The sequence below is a fragment of the Dicentrarchus labrax genome, unplaced genomic scaffold (assembly GCF_905237075.1).
Source record: "Dicentrarchus labrax unplaced genomic scaffold, dlabrax2021, whole genome shotgun sequence".
In the NCBI taxonomy this organism is placed as follows: Eukaryota; Metazoa; Chordata; class Actinopteri; family Moronidae; genus Dicentrarchus; species Dicentrarchus labrax.
In genome coordinates this window covers 12,612,895-12,630,258 of record NW_026136702.1, presented here as the reverse complement: position 1 = coordinate 12,630,258, position 17,364 = coordinate 12,612,895, and the positions used below count along the sequence as shown (strand labels likewise).

Sequence of the window (17,364 nt, the reverse complement as noted above, 5' to 3'; positions counted from 1 at the left end):
AGTGGAATGTAAGAACAGTCCCATTGGACTATAATTGGTCGTTTGGATGTGAACAGCAGGTTGTTAGAAAGAGCCCTGCATCAAAAGACTGCTCTTACAAAAGCCACTCATTAAAGGACTCCAGCTCCCCTGCTTTCCTCCTGCTTCCCTGCTGCTATACGGTGGGCTACAGGGCTGCTGTGATGGTGTGACAGTGATGTGCAAATGTGAGGAAGTACGGAGGAAAGGGGAGAAATGAGTTCCTGTGAGTGTGATACTATTAATTTCCCTTGGACAGGGTTCAGTGAAAAGGACCATACATGCTTTCTGCTACAGAGCTGACAGTTCCTAGTACTGTGGTTTTCAGTACACTTCATTGCCCTGGTTTAAATAAAGATGGCCCCTTTCATCCCATTTAAGAATCAGCAGGTTCTCTGATGAACTGAACTCTGAAACTGTATGTGTTTTCGGCACAAGAACATGGGGTTTTCTTTATTGTTTTTTCTGATTTGGAATAACACTGCTGTAAGATCTGTTGTCATCTGTCATAATTCATTCTGTCAGCCCTCTACAACCCACATTGTCTGTAAAGTAGTTGAATGCTTGCTATCTCAACAAAAGGGTCTTCAGTGAGAGCTAGATTTACAAAAAATAGTCCTGCTCATCTCACTAGTCTCCATGTTCCAAGTATTCAGTATTGCATACATTTCAAGAGATAGCGTCATTAAACCAGTTTAAATTGTGAATTCAGTGATGAGAAATGATTAGTTTTCATGCTCTGCAGTTTTACACAGAAATTATTTCACTCGTTCAGTGAAAAGTGAAATAAAATGCACATGTAGAGAATAAGAATGGCTTTATAAAATATGCACATGCATATTTTATGAACTGTGTTTTGTATTTAAAGTGTTCATCTCTCTCCACTGTGCACCTGTTTAAATGATGCTAATCTATTAGCATAATGGCGCAGTGGTGGTAACAAGGGAGCACATTTGCACGTGGATCAGTTATCACAGAGGTCTGGAAGAATAATGATGGTGGATTTTCTATAAGTGGATCCGCTTTACTAATCACTGTTTCCATGCTCCCTGCAGACCTCCTCCCACACTCCTGCAATTCTGCAGCCCAAAGATTATTTATTTAGTTTGGGCAAGCCACATCCTTCCCCTCTCCATCAGTAAACTATTCTTCAATGCTTGGCCCTCGTGACTTTCACACTCCTATATTCTGCTTTTAGACTGTTAGGGGTTTTTCTGACAAATCACTAATGATTTATGTTGTGAGTGGAGTGGGTGTTTGCCTTTAAAGCTGTACCATCACTCACTGTGTCAAGTAATATACCAAGACTATGGTTCCTCTGCTTCGGGCAGGTGTGCATGTATTTTTACAGAATGAGATGGTGTTAAATTAAAAGCATATTGTCTGATGAAAATTAAGAAATGTATTTATTTACATACAGCACTTCAGTCTGTGGGACAACATGTGAGAAGCCAAAGTCAACATATGGGTTAAATGGTTGTTTCTTAAAGACTGTTAGAGGTCTGTGTGAAATCAAATGTTTGTCTGATCACATTTCACATACTTACATACTCCTATGAGAGTTTGAACAAAAAGTAATGCTCTCTAAACAAATAATCTCAGTTCAGGGTAGTAATACTGATGGAATTTTTTAATTGAACCCCTGACTTGATAACAGCATCAGGTACAGTATCAGGCGTTACTTATGTTAATTTAGAACAGTAAAGTGATTACAGCTTTTAATCAACTGACTCTGTCGTGATGCACCAGAGGCCATTAATGTGCATAGAGAGTAAGTTGTATAGTGAAGCAATGTTTTTATTTGTATTAGAAAAAAAAACATAATTAAAATTTTGAGCTTGAAGGTTTATTCTTGACCTGGGAAACAGCAGTTTAACAAAATGATTCCATTGATGCTCTGGCCTGCAGTGGATGGATGAATAAATATTGACTTTTAGATATTTCACTTACGTAGAAGGCATTTTAGGAAATTGTCAGAAACATAATTTGATTTAACACATGCTTAAGAAGGCATTCTTATATACTGTATACTATATATATATATATATATATATATATATATATATATATATGTTTGTTGTTTTTTTAATTTGTGAAGTAGAATTTATTCTCCATTTGCTTTTATTTAATAATCAAATGTCACATGATCTTATTACACCACTTTATGAGTTTGTACAATGTCTGCATTGATATTTGAGTCTTCATTGAAACCAATTTTCAAGTTGAAATTGTTTTATTTCCACACAGTAGGGTTTAAGACAACACACTGAAACATCTTGTTCCCTTTCAGCCCTATCCTCATAAGAAAATAATACATAGAGATATGTGCCCAATGCTTTCTAGCACAGAAAAGACTTTTACTGCACTGGCAATGTGTCAGTCCCCATTTCGTTCTAATGGCTGAGAGATCTTTTTTATATACCTGGAAAAACCTTTGAGAGGCTTCACAGCACAATTCAAGATGGAACTCTTTTTAATATGTGTTATGTAATTTGTTGGAAATGGAACAGTCCATAATAACAGTAATAACATGTTCACACATAAAAATATTATGGGTTGATTGTATATTCTAAGTAATGTATGATTAGAAAGCCCTATATTATAGATTGGCTGTGACCTAACATTAATAGAGCTGTTAAAATGCACGGATGTGTATCTGTGGCAGAGTTGGGAGAGGAGGAGCAGAACAACATGGATCTTTAATTTTTCATACTCGCCTGAGGCTGGAGTGGATTCGGGCTGTCTGTCTGTGTTTCTGCTATGAGTTTCAGTGCAAACAGGAGAGATTAGACTGGCAGCTACAAGTTGAGCAGGTAATCAAGCATGCACACGCACTGAACAAAACATAAAGATCACAAAACCATGACAAAGCCTCTGCAACCTCTGCCACCACCCTTTCAACTACACTGGAATTCGAATAAATCCAGAAACACCAAATATGTTTTCAATAAAGTATACTGTTTTTGTGCATTTTATATGCAGTTAATGAATAATTTATGATAGATACCATTCCTCTGCTCTCATTTAGATACTGATAAAACCAACACTCTCTAAAATGTTAAAATGCACAAGAGAGCAAGTGTAAACATATTTGGGAAATACCCAAAAATGGAACCGTGAGCCAACATTTGACATTTTCCCTCTCCATTAGCATCACAGACCTTAAGAGCAGCCATATAAAAAGACAAAAGCAAAAGGTCTTCCTTATCTCTCCTTGTAGTTAAGCTGTCATTCCAAAAGCTTCTCTATACTATACTGCTCCGTCAGTGGCACCCAGTGTCGTAGAACGGGATGTCTCTGTGTGAATGGGGGATTGTGGATACTATATGCGCATTGATTGTAGTGTGGATAGTGTCAGGAGCTGCACTTCTAATGGTTTCATTCGCTCTCTCACCCTATCACTTTCCGTGTGTCTCTCTGCTCCACTCTCTCTGTATCATAGGAAGCTACTGCCTGCCTCTGGTTCTGTGAGATAAGATGCAGGCCTTCACAGGTAGACAGATATCAAAACCCACAGACAACACTGGTCTTCATAATGGCAGAGGGTTGACAAGTGATGACACATCATTACCCCACTGTCTCTTGCTTCAGATCATTCAATTTGCCTTCAACTGTGGTCTTGACATGAGACAGGAGAGCAGGCAGATTCTTGGTTCAATCATATGCTTCAGTTGTGAAAACCAGGGTGCAATCAATAATGCAATCACTTTGCAAAAATTGACACACATCAAATGTAAGTTTTGGTCTGTGTGCACAGGAGATGTAAAGTCTCCTGGTTCTGGTATCCAAGAGCAATCTGTCTATGAAGTTGCCAGAGTAAATCAGTGTGGAAGTAGGATTTAATTGCAGCTACTCTACGAGCAGGTTGGGCTGTAACACTATGTTCTACTGTTGTACAGATCTATTACTTCCATCAGCCCAGCTGGAGAAGCAGATAGAAGCGAGCAGAGAAACAAAACAAGGTTATGTTGGGGTTGATGTGCTGTGAGGCATGGCAAACAGCAAGGCCAGGTCAGGTGGAAACACCAGCTCGATTTGTCATGGACCACACAACTCAGCACAGAAGAAGATTAAATTGAACTCAACACTATCCTTCTTCTTCACTCATCCCCATCCCTCTTTCTTTCTCTATCTCCTTCTGCAAATCAGGTTGTCATTTAACATTTCCTCTCCCCTCCATCTCTTAAAAGTGTCATGTTGCCATGTAAGTGCTGTTTACGTTTACAGCCTAAAGGAAAGACTGTCATTTGGGAAACAGGTAATTCAGATTACCACAACTCACAGCTTTCATTTGCAAGGTCCAGTACACTGCTGTGATGTTTTGATTTTTCTCTCTGCAGGGTTCTACCTAATATGAACACTATTGATATTCCTACCTGTGCTTCTGCTTTGCCTTGAGCTGACCTCGAGCATAATATAGACTGTAATGTACTCACTTTACAGAGTCTGTAATTTTGTCTATTCATACAGTAAACAACTAGGTTTCACCTCATATTAGACAAGCTGTGAACACAACACTGACACATTATCAACTTTTATGTTGATAATGCAATGATGTTGCAAATTTGTTAGCATACATTAGCCTATTTACACATCTATTAGATACAGAGCAACATTACTGTTCACATGTTGTCATGTTTCTGTTGGTCTCCAGTAACTCCTGAGGCATACCATGGTTCTTTAGCTTAGGAGGGCTCCACTAGCTAGTTGCTAACTGTTCTTATAAATGGTTGTTTTCAAAATAATCTCCTCATTCACTACTTCCTACTCAGTACATGGGGACTTCTATGTAGACGACTGTATAGTGTACTCCACAGTAAGCTTTAGGATGGACTATCCATAATAAATACCAACAACATAAATTGACATATATTATATATTTACAAATTAATAAATATAATATATAATTTCTGTCCAAATTAAAATTTTGATTAAATGGCTAAGAAACTGCTGAAACAAGTTTCATATCAACTATTAAATCAACAGAAAATTACTTGTACGCAGTGCCTGAAACTACTCAAAGGTTCTATTGCCAGTACCCTTACTTCCTATTGAGTACTGCCCCCTCTAGTGATCATGGTGGTACCCACCACTAGGGTCACCAAGGTCTGGACTTCATTTTCATGAGGTATAAAAGTTGTTAAATAATTGCATAACTGCTTTCATACAGTACACACCAAGCGGTTGGCGATGCCGCCACTATTGTTTTTAATGTAAATACAGCGGCAAGGAAAGGATGTGCAGCTGCCACATGTGAATGTGCACGGATCTTGGCTGCATTCAGTTTATGATGGCTCAACTTGTTAGCAAAACTTAACTAGTTAGCTATTGAGTGAGTGTTGTTCACTGTCTGAAAACACCCTTAATGTAAAAAATATTGATCATAGCTCAGCTCGGCTGAAACCAGACTTGACTTGTTTTTAGACAAATAGTCTACATTTACCATTAAAATATATGTTCTGAAAGGTAGTGAATAAATGTATAACCCATCATCATGTTATTTCAGCAGCTGCATTATGTTTTATTCACCAACTGGAAAGACAAAGTATGCAACTGTTTTTCTTTCCAGAAATGAAAAATGAGTCTTCTCTCGACGCAGCTCCTTCTATAAATCCCTGAACAAATGAAACATAAACTTGCAGGGTTTGCGCCAAGGCTTAGTATCAATAAGGGAAAAATGTCTTATATTATTAATGGTCTCTGGAAAAACAATCTGCCATCATAGATTGTAGCAGTGCAGTTCTCATATAGCTTTTCCTTGCAAACAGCGAGAGCAATGGTACCACCTGCTTTGTTATTCAAAGCATATTCGGAATATAAATTTAGCTTAATTGGAAAAGAAAAACAACTGTGCGGGCAAAGATAATGCATAATCACAATAATTATTTCCCTCTGTGTATTACTTATTTTGAGGTGAGTATTCTGTGCTGCCTAATGAATGCAACACCTAGGAGGAAATAAAAGGACATGCAAATTAACGTCAGAGATGAATCACCTTCATTGAGGGGGAGAGGATGAAAAAACATTCAGTCTGATTTGATTAATTGGCAAACTCACTCTGACTTTGAAGGAAACACAGTCTACCAGAAAATATCAATATCAGTATTATAACATACGTTTTTATTCTTATTGATTAGAAAAGTTTGGCGAATCTGGGACACTCGATTTACTGGGACATCTGCTCCTATCATTTTACACCTTTCTCCATCTACACATACTGTACAGCATCTTCTTTCAAGATGTCTTTGTGTTCATGCTTTGCTCAATGAAACATCAAACAGTGCACCAAGCTGCAGTAATTTGATTGTTGTCACTGTAGCATTGTCAGATTGGCAGTTTGGAAAATATGTTTTGATCTTGAGTTTTAGGTAGAAAAGTACCACATTGTTTGAGTTGTATTTTGAGCAGAGCCAATTTAGTAACAGCCACTGCTCTGTGTCACATAATGGGATGATTTGTCAAAAGCACAACAGTAATCAGCTAAATGATGTGAGCGGGTGCTTTAGAGTTTACAGTAAGTTTGTGGATGAGCAATTCTCATCTCTGAGGCAAGTATTCATACTCAGCGTGTGTTCAGAAATTATGTTGATGTCATGACTGCAGTGGTTTAATTGCCATTACTAATGTATCATGCCGAGTGCCCCCCAACATGCCAGAATCAAACACCTCAGACACATTTTCTGTTGATGATTTTGATTGGATACTGTGGAAAACATTACCTCAAAGTTAATTTTTCTAATCAAGTCTCCTGAGCTGGACCCAGTCCTCAGCTATTCACTGCACTGCCAACTTTCCCATTTCCTTTTATACGCTCATTAAGTTGTCAGCGAATTCAGCCACCTCCAATCTGATGTCTGAGCAATTATCAGCTTCAGTCGGACTGTGACGTTTGAGGATGCAGTGTTTAACATTGCATGCCTTCTGATGAGACAGCCTGACCTTTGAGGGACAATGGGAAATAATCACCATGTAACTAAGGTCACTGTTACAGGCCCTGTTGAGCTATACCTCCTCATGCTGGACATATATATGTACAAAGAAACTTGACTCACTGGGAAATTGCGGTATTAGCAAGAGAGGTCATCCTGTCCATCTGTTTCTGTTAGGTCACAGCCATTAGGAAATCTGTGCAATTCTTATTTTGTAAAAAAAAAAACTGTAGAGAGACTGTGTCATGACAAGTAACTAAGTAAACAAAAGGAAAGTTGGGAATGGAGAATAAAATGTTCAACGTCACATCATCAGCTTCAGAAATGTTCCTGTTTTGCTAAGAGGCTAATTTCTAATGTGTCTGTGACGACAGGAAGGAGACAAGTGACCTTGGAAGGATATGATGGCAGTGAGGCTGTAACACGCAAACAGCATAAACAGCATACACAGCAGTCTCTGTGTGTGGGCTCTGATGCTCTTTCCATTTTAAAAGGACATTAGGGCTAATGGTAATGGTATCTCAGAGGTTTCCAAGCCTCTTTCCAGTACTGCCCTATATACTAGCAGCCAAAGAGCATAGTCCATTAAGAAAGCAAACAATGGATATTTTTCATATGGCCACACAGGGCACAGGGTAAATATGGCTATGCCACAAACAATTAGTGACGTATAATGTGCTTTAGCTATTTGGCAATGCTCAAAGCACCACAATTGTCATTTAATGACAATAAACAAACAGCCAGGAAACAAGGAATGAAAGAGGAAAGGGGTGATAAGGAGTTAACATTTCTATGAATCTAGACAAAAAGTCATTAACACAACCACTTGACATTTAAGCACCAGTTACTGTGAACAAAGGTTACGGTGGATGCAGAAAAATGCTGTGTGAAAAAACATTCTATTGTATGTGTGCATGTGCATTATGCGTGTGGATGAGCATGCTTTTCCACATGGTTCTGTCTGATTACATCCTTTTGTGCGTTAACAATGCACACATAAACTGTAGCAGGGACTCTCATGGAAACATGGAGTTTGACACCTTTCATCAGACTCTTAACACAGATGTGAGAACCTGCATTGTTTGATCCAGCCAGGGATTAGTAATGGCCACACTTTATTTATGGCTCGGTGGCTGCACCTAGTTGACAGCAGCTAAGCGATAAGCCTGCCGTTCTGCCTGCTGACTGTGAAGTCGGCACAAATAATTAGCAGTTCTGTCCTATGCTGATTAATTTATTCAGTGTAGCCTCATTTATTTAATCGAGTAAAGGTAGTTCATTTGCGTAGAGTTTCGTTGTTTTCACTTCACAACTTTACTAACCATAGCCACGTTATATTAGACATTATTAAAGGCTGTGCACTTCATTATAACCAGTCATCTGTGCAGTGAGTGATGTGCAATACTTCCTTCAACACCTTCTTCACAGATCCATCATGCCATCGTGAAAATAGATTGCAAAGTGTGTAAATAAAGCCTACACTGGCCGCTCTAGGAGGGTCAATAAAACTACAAGCTGAAATGCATTTAGAGATCCTCAATGAGCATCTCTTTGTTCATTCTACCCCTGCGATTTGCGAGGATACCCCAGCCAATCAATACAAGGACCATTAGGCTTAACAAACCAGGCTCGTCTATAAACTGCCCACAGCCTCTTTAAAGCAACAAAATGCACATACACTCCAGGACCCACCTGCAGTGGTTTAGTGGCAGGATGTCATTTTATTTTGACATAGTGTATTCTGTACTCATTTGTCATTCTCATGGTAATGTACATGTGGTGACGCAGATAGCCCGCAACCCCCCCCGTCCACATGAAGAAACACCTGCAATGTACGTGTGTGCATGTGCTATGTTTATACCTCACTGTTTGCTTGACATTTAGCAAATGGAGCAATACATGACTATTTTTTGAATAATGAGAAGTTCTATTACAGCAGTTTTTTTATATCACTGTCAGTCATGTCACTCTCTGGCAGCAAGCTCTGGGTGGCTGCAAGACTGCGATATGGAACTTGAAAGAAACAGGACGAAACCTAATAGACAAACCACGCACAGCCCAGCGCAGTGTGCTGACACAGAACACCAAGATTCGACATTCAAAATGAGAGCTGCTATGCTTAAAGAACCCAATAAATAATAATTCAGTGATACAAAAGTCACCACTCTTGCAACTTGGACGAACAAATCTACTGCTTCCTGTTATTCAGTCACTATTCATTTAACGATATTAATTGAATTTTGAGTTACTCTTACAACCATTATGTAAACGTAATGAGCCATTTAAGACAAGTCCTCCCACTTGTTATGCATAACAATGCCCATTCACTGTAAAATATTGTTTCCTAATCTTAATTATATTGTTTATTACTTAATTAATCAACATTGCAGTATGACTGCTAGTGCAAAAGTCAAAAACATACTATAGAAAAGTATTAACATTATGTTAGCAATAGACAGTTTGCTTTTATATCAGGAAAGCATAGAAATGAAGCACAATATAGCAAAATGTTCCTAAAACTCCACAGAAGATCATTTTGCTGTGCGTTCACCCACATATGTACGTGAGCGGAAGCACACTGAGAAATCCTGGAACACACAATTTTGTTTCACCACTTAATTGCTTTACTTAGCCTCACTGCTTTTGTAATGGGTAATTGGTTGTCATGACAAACACTCAGTCTATTCATAGCTCAGAGGCTTGTGCAAAACTCCCTCTGCAAAAACATTTGAAGACAGGACATAGAAGATTTCTGATGGAAGCTTTCCATGAAAAGCAAAGACTAAAGGGAGTGATAGCCTGTTATTTCTCTTCTTCTCAAATAATATGTCAGCCTGATGCAGGGAGTAACACAGAGGACTAAAGCATCATGTTTCTGCTGCGAGAAGCTAAATAGCGTTTCAGGAGTTTATATACTGAAAGAAAATAAATTATTTTCATTTGTGTCATGCTGATATAATGCAAACACACTGAAAAGCATGCCTCTACTGGAAATTCAAGTGTTTTCTTTGTGAGGTGTAAACAATGTCATGACCTGTCAGCATCAGCGAAGCAGACAGCATTTTCCAAGACCTCCAGCCATGTGTTATCTAAACACATGCATTATTTATGTTACATGAAAGTAAATAGAAAAGACAGTGAAGTATCTGATCTCCAAGTCACAATTATATAACTAAAGGTTGGTTTAAGGATAGAAAATATTAAAAATCTTGGTAAGCGTAATTGCCACACCGAGCAGGTATAAACTATGTATCCAGCTAATTGTTAGAAGTGCTCTAAGTGCATTATTTTCAGTATGATTAAAAGTCATAGCTTTAGCAGACCTATTAGTTTGACACAAAAACATTTAGCAAAAAAGCAAATCAACGTTGAAGGAGTTTGACTGACAAGGTAAGCCTTAATCCATGGAAGATTGGATGATTTATTTCCACCTTGAAACCACATATACAGCCATTTTATTACGAGAGCAATCCACTTGCTTGACCTTTATGTATTTATCATCTGTCTGTAACTAATGTGTCACACTAGTCCCAGAATAAGGTCACGTGATTTGCATTTATTAAAAATTACAGGCTAATGGCTGTACCTAATTTCCTCATAGTATCATTCATTTCCTGTCTTACTTTCTTTGAGTTTCATGACCTTTTGACCCACAATACCAATTAGAGCTTATCTGCTTTATAGAAAGCAGATAAGCCAACACACGCACACACACACACACACACACACACACACACACACACACACACACACACACACACACACACACACACAGTAGCCTTTCCCTGGATATTTTTGGTAACCACAGCGATTAACAAAACAGTAGGGGGAAAAGGATGGGAGAATGGATGGTTTCCTTGGATAGGGAAGGTGAGGAAAGAGTTGTCTTGGGGTTTATTCAGGTGTGACAGAAATGCAGATGACCCTTAAGACAAGGAAGAAAAGTATAACTTGGTAAAGACAGACTTTAACACACATACACGCAATAACACTGTTCACTAGAGGCACTGATTAACTGAAATGGTGATTGTCGCTGGTTGTGTAACCGTTGTTCTCTGGTGAAGAGACGGCGTGGTTTTAAGACACCCGTGACGGTATGCGGGGATATAAGGCACGGTGTCAGATCACTCGGTTTCTTGATCAACGCCTGATTCTGAGTGACCTTAAGGTGGAGAGATGGTCTTTTCACTCAAAGAACAATGGTTACAATGTAATGTTCTCTTTTGTATTGAGACTATCTGTCCATCCAGCTACATATTCCATTTTTACTGGGAGAGGGTGTCTGCTGCCACTTTATGCTCAGACCCAACCTAGAGCTGCACTGGCCCTGCAAGACGCCAAGGCCATGATTTAGGCAGCACCCCAAGACAGGCCACTGATAGCCGGGACCTATTGGGGAACCACAACCATTACTCCCACCCCCTTGCATGTTTGCTGGATCACTTCTGTGACCCAGTGGGACGGTCTATCCTTTGACAGTGGTGTACCCAGACACTCCTGTTCAAAGCACACAAAGAGCTGGTCAATTACCCTGTAGGCCCTGTGTGGCCTTGATGTACAACTCTAGCTCTCCAACAGGGAAAGACAATGCCGGATTCCACCACGATTTACACCAAGACGCAGAAGCAGTCATGCAATACGGCCATATGGTCCACTTCCATCCCCTATGGCAGACTCAGCACACCCTGCTGCTTCACACTGACAATGCCAGATTCCACAATGGGGCTACACCCAGTGTGTCTGGGGCCTCGCCATGAAATACTAAGTCTGTGTGCCTGACTGCCTGACCTACAAATGAGAAGCGACAGCAACCCAGAGAGAAGCCAAACGCCAGCTCTCATCTGCACCGGGCAGTGGATACATGTCTGTCCGTCTCGTAAACTGTGGTTGGCTACTATATTATTCTCAGAAAGTCACTTCTGGTTTGTTCTCAGTGGAGATAAAACACCAGAGTTATCACACAGACCTGTGCCTTATGCAAGCCAGTACTACTAGTGTGTCTTAAATAATGATCCACGTCATCTGTTAGATGGGGACATTCCCCCATATGGAATATGTAGCTGATTGGAGAGGTAGTCTCAGTACGATTACAATATGAACAAATGGATTTAATGGGAATAGTCACTTATTTCACTATTTATCAATTGTTGAAATGCAGTTTCAAATGTTTTCGAATGTCTTTTTTCCCTTTTTTCCCCCATAAAGAGTAGATACAAGTCCTGCGTTGTTTGGAGGGTTGGACACACAAGAAATGAAATCAATGGTTTCTTTGTGTGGTGGTGTGACAGAGAAAATGGGTGGAATTACACTAGCTTGTGCAATTATATGAGTCAGAGATATAACACAGATACAGAGAGAGAGAGAGAGAGAGAGATAGCAAAAGAGTAAGATAGATACATATTAAAAGAAAAAGAATATTGACCTAGCTACACTTTCTTCTCAATTAAACACTTCTGTTGTCTCTTTATCTTTGAAGTATGGCAGCAATACACATGACGTGGCCAGCTGGAGGTGACACATTTTTGACACAAAACTAGACTGACAAATGCATTTTCAAATGTAGATGATATTAATCAAGTGAGAAGGACACTGCTGATCCTCAGGCTTTAGCAGTGATTGATTCTTGGTGACTGATTGATTGATTTAGTCCAAACAAGCAGTGAGCTGGCATTTTCTGACACTCTAGAGAAAAATCTGCACCGACAAACCCTATCATTCAAGCACGTTGAAGACACTACTGATTAAGCCAGTCACTCCTGACACGCTTGCTTTTTCCTCTATTCATGCATGCATCAAATAGGGGACTACCCAGTGTTCCAACAGCCCAATAATCTGAAACCCTAATAGTCCGAAAATTGTCCCACTGGACTAAAAAAACATTTATCTGACAGCCTGTTAGCTCGAAATTAGTGCTCTGAAGGCCTGTTTTTCCAAAAATACACACTCCCTAGAGTGAGAAAAGACACACTTAATAGAAGGTGCATAATGGGACAAATAACAGTGACAATGATAAACATGTGGTCAACTTTGCAGTTTGGCTAGGCTTAGGTAACAAAACTACTAGGAAAGAATAATGGTTTGGGATAAAATAAGTAAAATCAGTTACGTAAGTTGGTGATACCAGAGTGTGTATTTTCAGAAAATGAGCTGTCGGACAAATGGGTTTCGGGTCAAATGGGACATTTTTCGTACTATAGGGTTCTAATATGGAATAATGACACATCGGAACAATACAGTGGCACCCATACTTAAGAGTCCTCCTTCCTTCCTTCTTGTTCTTGAATTTCCCTTGGGATAAATAAAGTATTTATCTATCTATCTATCTATCTATCTATCTATCTATCTATCTATCTATCTATCTATCTATCTATCTATCTATCTATCTATCTCTTACATCACTCTAGTTGATAGAAGAATCAAGTTTTTTGTCTGTTATTGTCAAGTTATTTACTCAACAAAGCCCCTTGTTGTAAGAAATAGCTGTTCCATCAAACACATTCACCCTGAGTCATCCCATGCCTTGGTTTGCACTTCAAATGTTCTTCTAACCTCAATCTTTTTTTCATTTCCACCTCACTTCAACTCAGTAAAGGTTATATTTCAGACCTGACAAGTTATTCTTCCAGTACAGTGCTCTGGAGTGTTATGAACATGCACAAATGTTTGTGAAATTAGCTGTAATATTTTCTTCTCCCTTTATAATTGCTTCATCTTTGAAAAACAGAATCTTGCTTTGTTTGTTGGAATCAAGAAGTAATTTGACTGTTCTGATTAAGAGCTGTTAGATCACATTTGTTTCACAGTATCACGACTTGTTGCATCGCGCAGAAATGCTAGACAATAGCTTTTGGGGTGTAAAAATTCCCCAGTCAAAAATGTCATGCCCAGATGCTAACTAGACCTGAAGCTGTTGATTTTCTCAGCTCTACAGGGTGCTGTGCTGCTTGGCGTAGAGGTGTGGCTGTGACACCGGATGGAAAAAATGCACCTCCTGTAGCCTGCGTTTGGCAGCTGCTCCTTTAAGCTTGCACACAGGAAACACACAAACATGCACACACATCAATCTCATCTGTCACAGTATTCCTGCCTGTCACCATGGTAACACCCTAAAACTATAGCTGTCTGATGGAAGATTGACTTTAGACAGGAGTAACTTTCTGTCATTTGTGTATTTAGTGGATGTGCAAAGGTACGCACATGTTCAACCGCAAATGGCAATCAGCTGAAAAGATGCAGAGCTTTTCACAATTGTTAGTAATTATCATTGGATTCAGCATTCAGTTCTGTTGTACATACTATGTAATGATGCCATTTTCATTCTAGTATGACCACATATTGAGACAGATGCTGTTTTTCTGAATTGAGATTTTCAAAAATGCTACAGGAAGTATTTCTGCCTTCTCTTCTCTTGTGAAATTGTCCCTGCTTTAACAGACCCCTCAGACATGCCCCAGGTATGTTTTTGCAGAGTGACATTTTGTAGTAGATGTCCTCATTTGAAATAGGTTTGTATTGATCTGGGCTGGGAAGAAGAAAGGAGATTGATCGTAATGTGTGGCAGCCCTATTCCCTAAACTTGTAAGCCATGCCTTTCCAAGAATGCCTCAGGTCAGCCAGAAATAAACTAATGAAAATGACCTGTTTGTAGTGTCCTCACAAATCAATGCATGTAGCAGTCATGAAAGAGACTTCTGGAGATGGCAGACATTAACTGGCAGCTCGGAAGAACATTGACTAAATCACTGAGGCTTTCTTCATCAAAATGAAACGTCTTTAAATCTGATAATCCTCCATTTTAAATGGAGAACATTTGATTGATATGTTTTATTCACCACTGTATCTGGGTGGGAGCTATGACGCATAAAGTAGAGATACTGAAGATTCAAAACCAATCAAAAATATTTCAAATCATCTTTTGGAAAGATCTTAACTGTGACAATATGTCAGGCCATGTTTAATCATGATAGCTCTTTCTGGAAGCTGTGTGTGTGTGTGTGTGTGTGTGTGTGTGTGTGTGTGTGTGTGTGTGTGTGTGTGTGTGTGTGTGTGTGTGTGTGTGTGTGTTGGCGGGTGCATGTGAAATAGACAGACAGACTGGCTTACAGATATAGATTTAAAGAAGGGGGATGAGTGGTACACAAGAGAGAATGCAATAACACTTCATGGAAAATAACTTATACCATGAAGTAACTTTATCACAATTAAAAGCAAAGCTACAAAGGTCAGATACACCATGTGGCATTAAGCAGCCTTTGTGCGCTTTTGAGGAGGTCTGGCATGGGGCACTTTGATATATTTCAAAGCAACATGAGATATCTAACAGAGCTTTTAAAAACTGCAGGTGCATTGGTCTAAAAAAAGGCATGGTCAAACACAGAATACATACAAGTGTCATCATAAGTTGTGAACAAACCAATAAGGATAGACATACAGTGTAAACTATGGTGATGATAGGCTAACTGCTAACTGGCATGCAATATAATCCACCTATAACAGTGTGTGCAATTATGATTAGATACTTAAGATTAAATATTAAATTAGGCTTTGTTATTTTGTGTTGGTCACCCAACGAAACCTCCCTATCTGTCTCATAACAGGGGAAATGATATGCCATATTCGATTTTAACCTTCCCTTCAGATAATAATAATAAAACTGTATGCTGTTTGCCTCTTTGTTAATTGGCCACAGAACCACAAAAAAAAAGGATAATGTGTTTGACACAAAATGGCTAACATGAGTAATATAGACAATAAAAATGCTATTATGCCTTTGTGAAATTATATCTCTTAAAGACCATAGATATCTTTTGAAGAACTTTGTTTCTCACTGCTTTGGAATGAATCATAATTTACTGTGAGCAATGCAGTTAAATGCAAAACGATAACAGTGTGTTATCAGCAGAAATGCACAATAAAACTGCAGTTACCAATCCTGTAGAGTCACGGTAATGCGGTAAACAAATAATAATAATAAACACTTTGGATTGACATGAAAACAGGTTTATTGAGCAAAGTGTCTTGTTAAGACAAAGAAAGACAGAAAGGACAAACTGACTCAACAGCAGAGGTGTCAGACTGTGGGCTATGGAGGGCTGAGAGTGTCCAGACAACACCACAGGATGTAATGGCACATAGTCGGACACACCAGCTTGAGAGAAGAACTGTCTACTCTCCTTTATAAAAGCCAGAATTACTAAAAGCAAGACTTGAGAAAGAGAGGCTTCAGTCTTTCATGTCTTAATCACAGTAGAAGTCCAAGTCCTGAAAAAAAGGCAAAACAAAATGGATTAAATAAGATACATGTTAACCACAATCTACTACTTCTACTAAAATTAAGTATTCATCTCAGATATTGCCCTATAAATACTCACAGCTGTGGTAATCTTAACTGTGTCTTCCACAAACGTATGTGTCTCCTTCACCACAGTTGCAGGGAAGTATCCAATGATACCCATCTGGTCCACATACCGGTCACTGTAAACCTGCCAGTGAAAATAACAAATAACCATACACAACATTATGTGCTTTATGTATTTAACCCTCCTCAAGAGGTAATTAAGTAATTTAAATGCTTGCCAGTTTCCAATACAATCAAATTTTATATTTAGCCAAATGTCTTTGTTGACATTTTACTCAAAAAGGCCTGAAAGTTTCAAACTTTGTCACAGCTGGTCCTTTTGTATTATGTAACAAATATGCACATACACTTCCAGACCAGAAGACTCCAGCGCCCTCCTCTGGTATGAGTTTAGAATACACATAAACTATCTGACCCTTCTTGATGTTGATGAATCTGCAGTCAGGAGCTATGAAGTCATCCAAGGCTGTAGCCATGGAGAGAACATCTAATAAAGCACACAAAACAAAAGATAAAGGGGAAGAATGGATAAAAAAATGTTTTAAAAATGTAAAAGTTATCAAGCGCATGCATTTGATTGCATAATTTTAATGCATAACTGTTTTCAGGATACACTCTACACACTTCTCTTTAATGCTCTGACTTACATGAGCATTCTGCATCTCCACAAATCTTGTTGTCTGCTAGTTTATCCATGAGGACGGCCCTCGCAGTCTGGTGCAGTAGTCCCACACAGAGCAGAATCACCAGTGGATAACTCATGCTGACCGAAAGAGCCGAACCAAGGGAGTGCCTGTGTGTGCGTGCGGGTGAGAATATAGACGTTTGAAGGAATTTAAGGCTGTAAAAATCCCAAAACACTCTCAGCCAGGACTGAATGGGCTGAGCCCCTACATCATAGGTCGCCTGACCAATCAGTGTTGACTTTCAGAAATGCCACACTCTGTAGAACTATTCATTTCCCACAGGGGAGTTGGCTGACTTTTCTAAAAATCAGTCTCTTTGCAGGAACAAGCTGTGACAGTTTATGTGAACTGTGTGTCCTGAGCTCTGTAAAAC

The 17,364-nt window shown here is 39.1% G+C and overlaps 1 protein-coding gene across 1 annotated transcript; it reads right to left on the bottom strand.

Moving 5' to 3' along the window:
- Positions 1-15,931: 15,931 nt before the first annotated feature.
- LOC127350144 (otoraplin-like) lies at positions 15,932-17,174 on the bottom strand. The gene is made up of 4 exons (XM_051376470.1): positions 16,953-17,174; positions 16,653-16,792; positions 16,319-16,429; positions 15,932-16,208 (listed from the first exon to the last, which is right to left on the bottom strand). The coding sequence occupies exons 1-4, from the start codon at positions 17,065-17,067 to the stop codon at positions 16,185-16,187; spliced, it is 390 nt and encodes a 129-aa protein (XP_051232430.1). The 5' UTR covers positions 17,068-17,174; the 3' UTR covers positions 15,932-16,184.
- Positions 17,175-17,364: the final 190 nt, after the last annotated feature.

What these genes read in the sequence shown, in the direction of transcription:
- LOC127350144 (XM_051376470.1), bottom strand. Translation starts at nt 17,067, where the DNA reads ATGAGTTATCCACTGGTGATTCTGCTCTGTGTGGGACTACTGCACCAG. An exon ending in TGGAGATGCAGAATGCTCAT is followed by an intron (nt 16,793 to 16,952) that starts GTAAGTCAGAGC and finishes GTGCTTTATTAG; the next exon opens with ATGTTCTCTCCATGGCTACA. An exon ending in GAGTCTTCTGGTCTGGAAGT is followed by an intron (nt 16,430 to 16,652) that starts GTATGTGCATAT and finishes TTTCACTGGCAG; the next exon opens with GTTTACAGTGACCGGTATGT.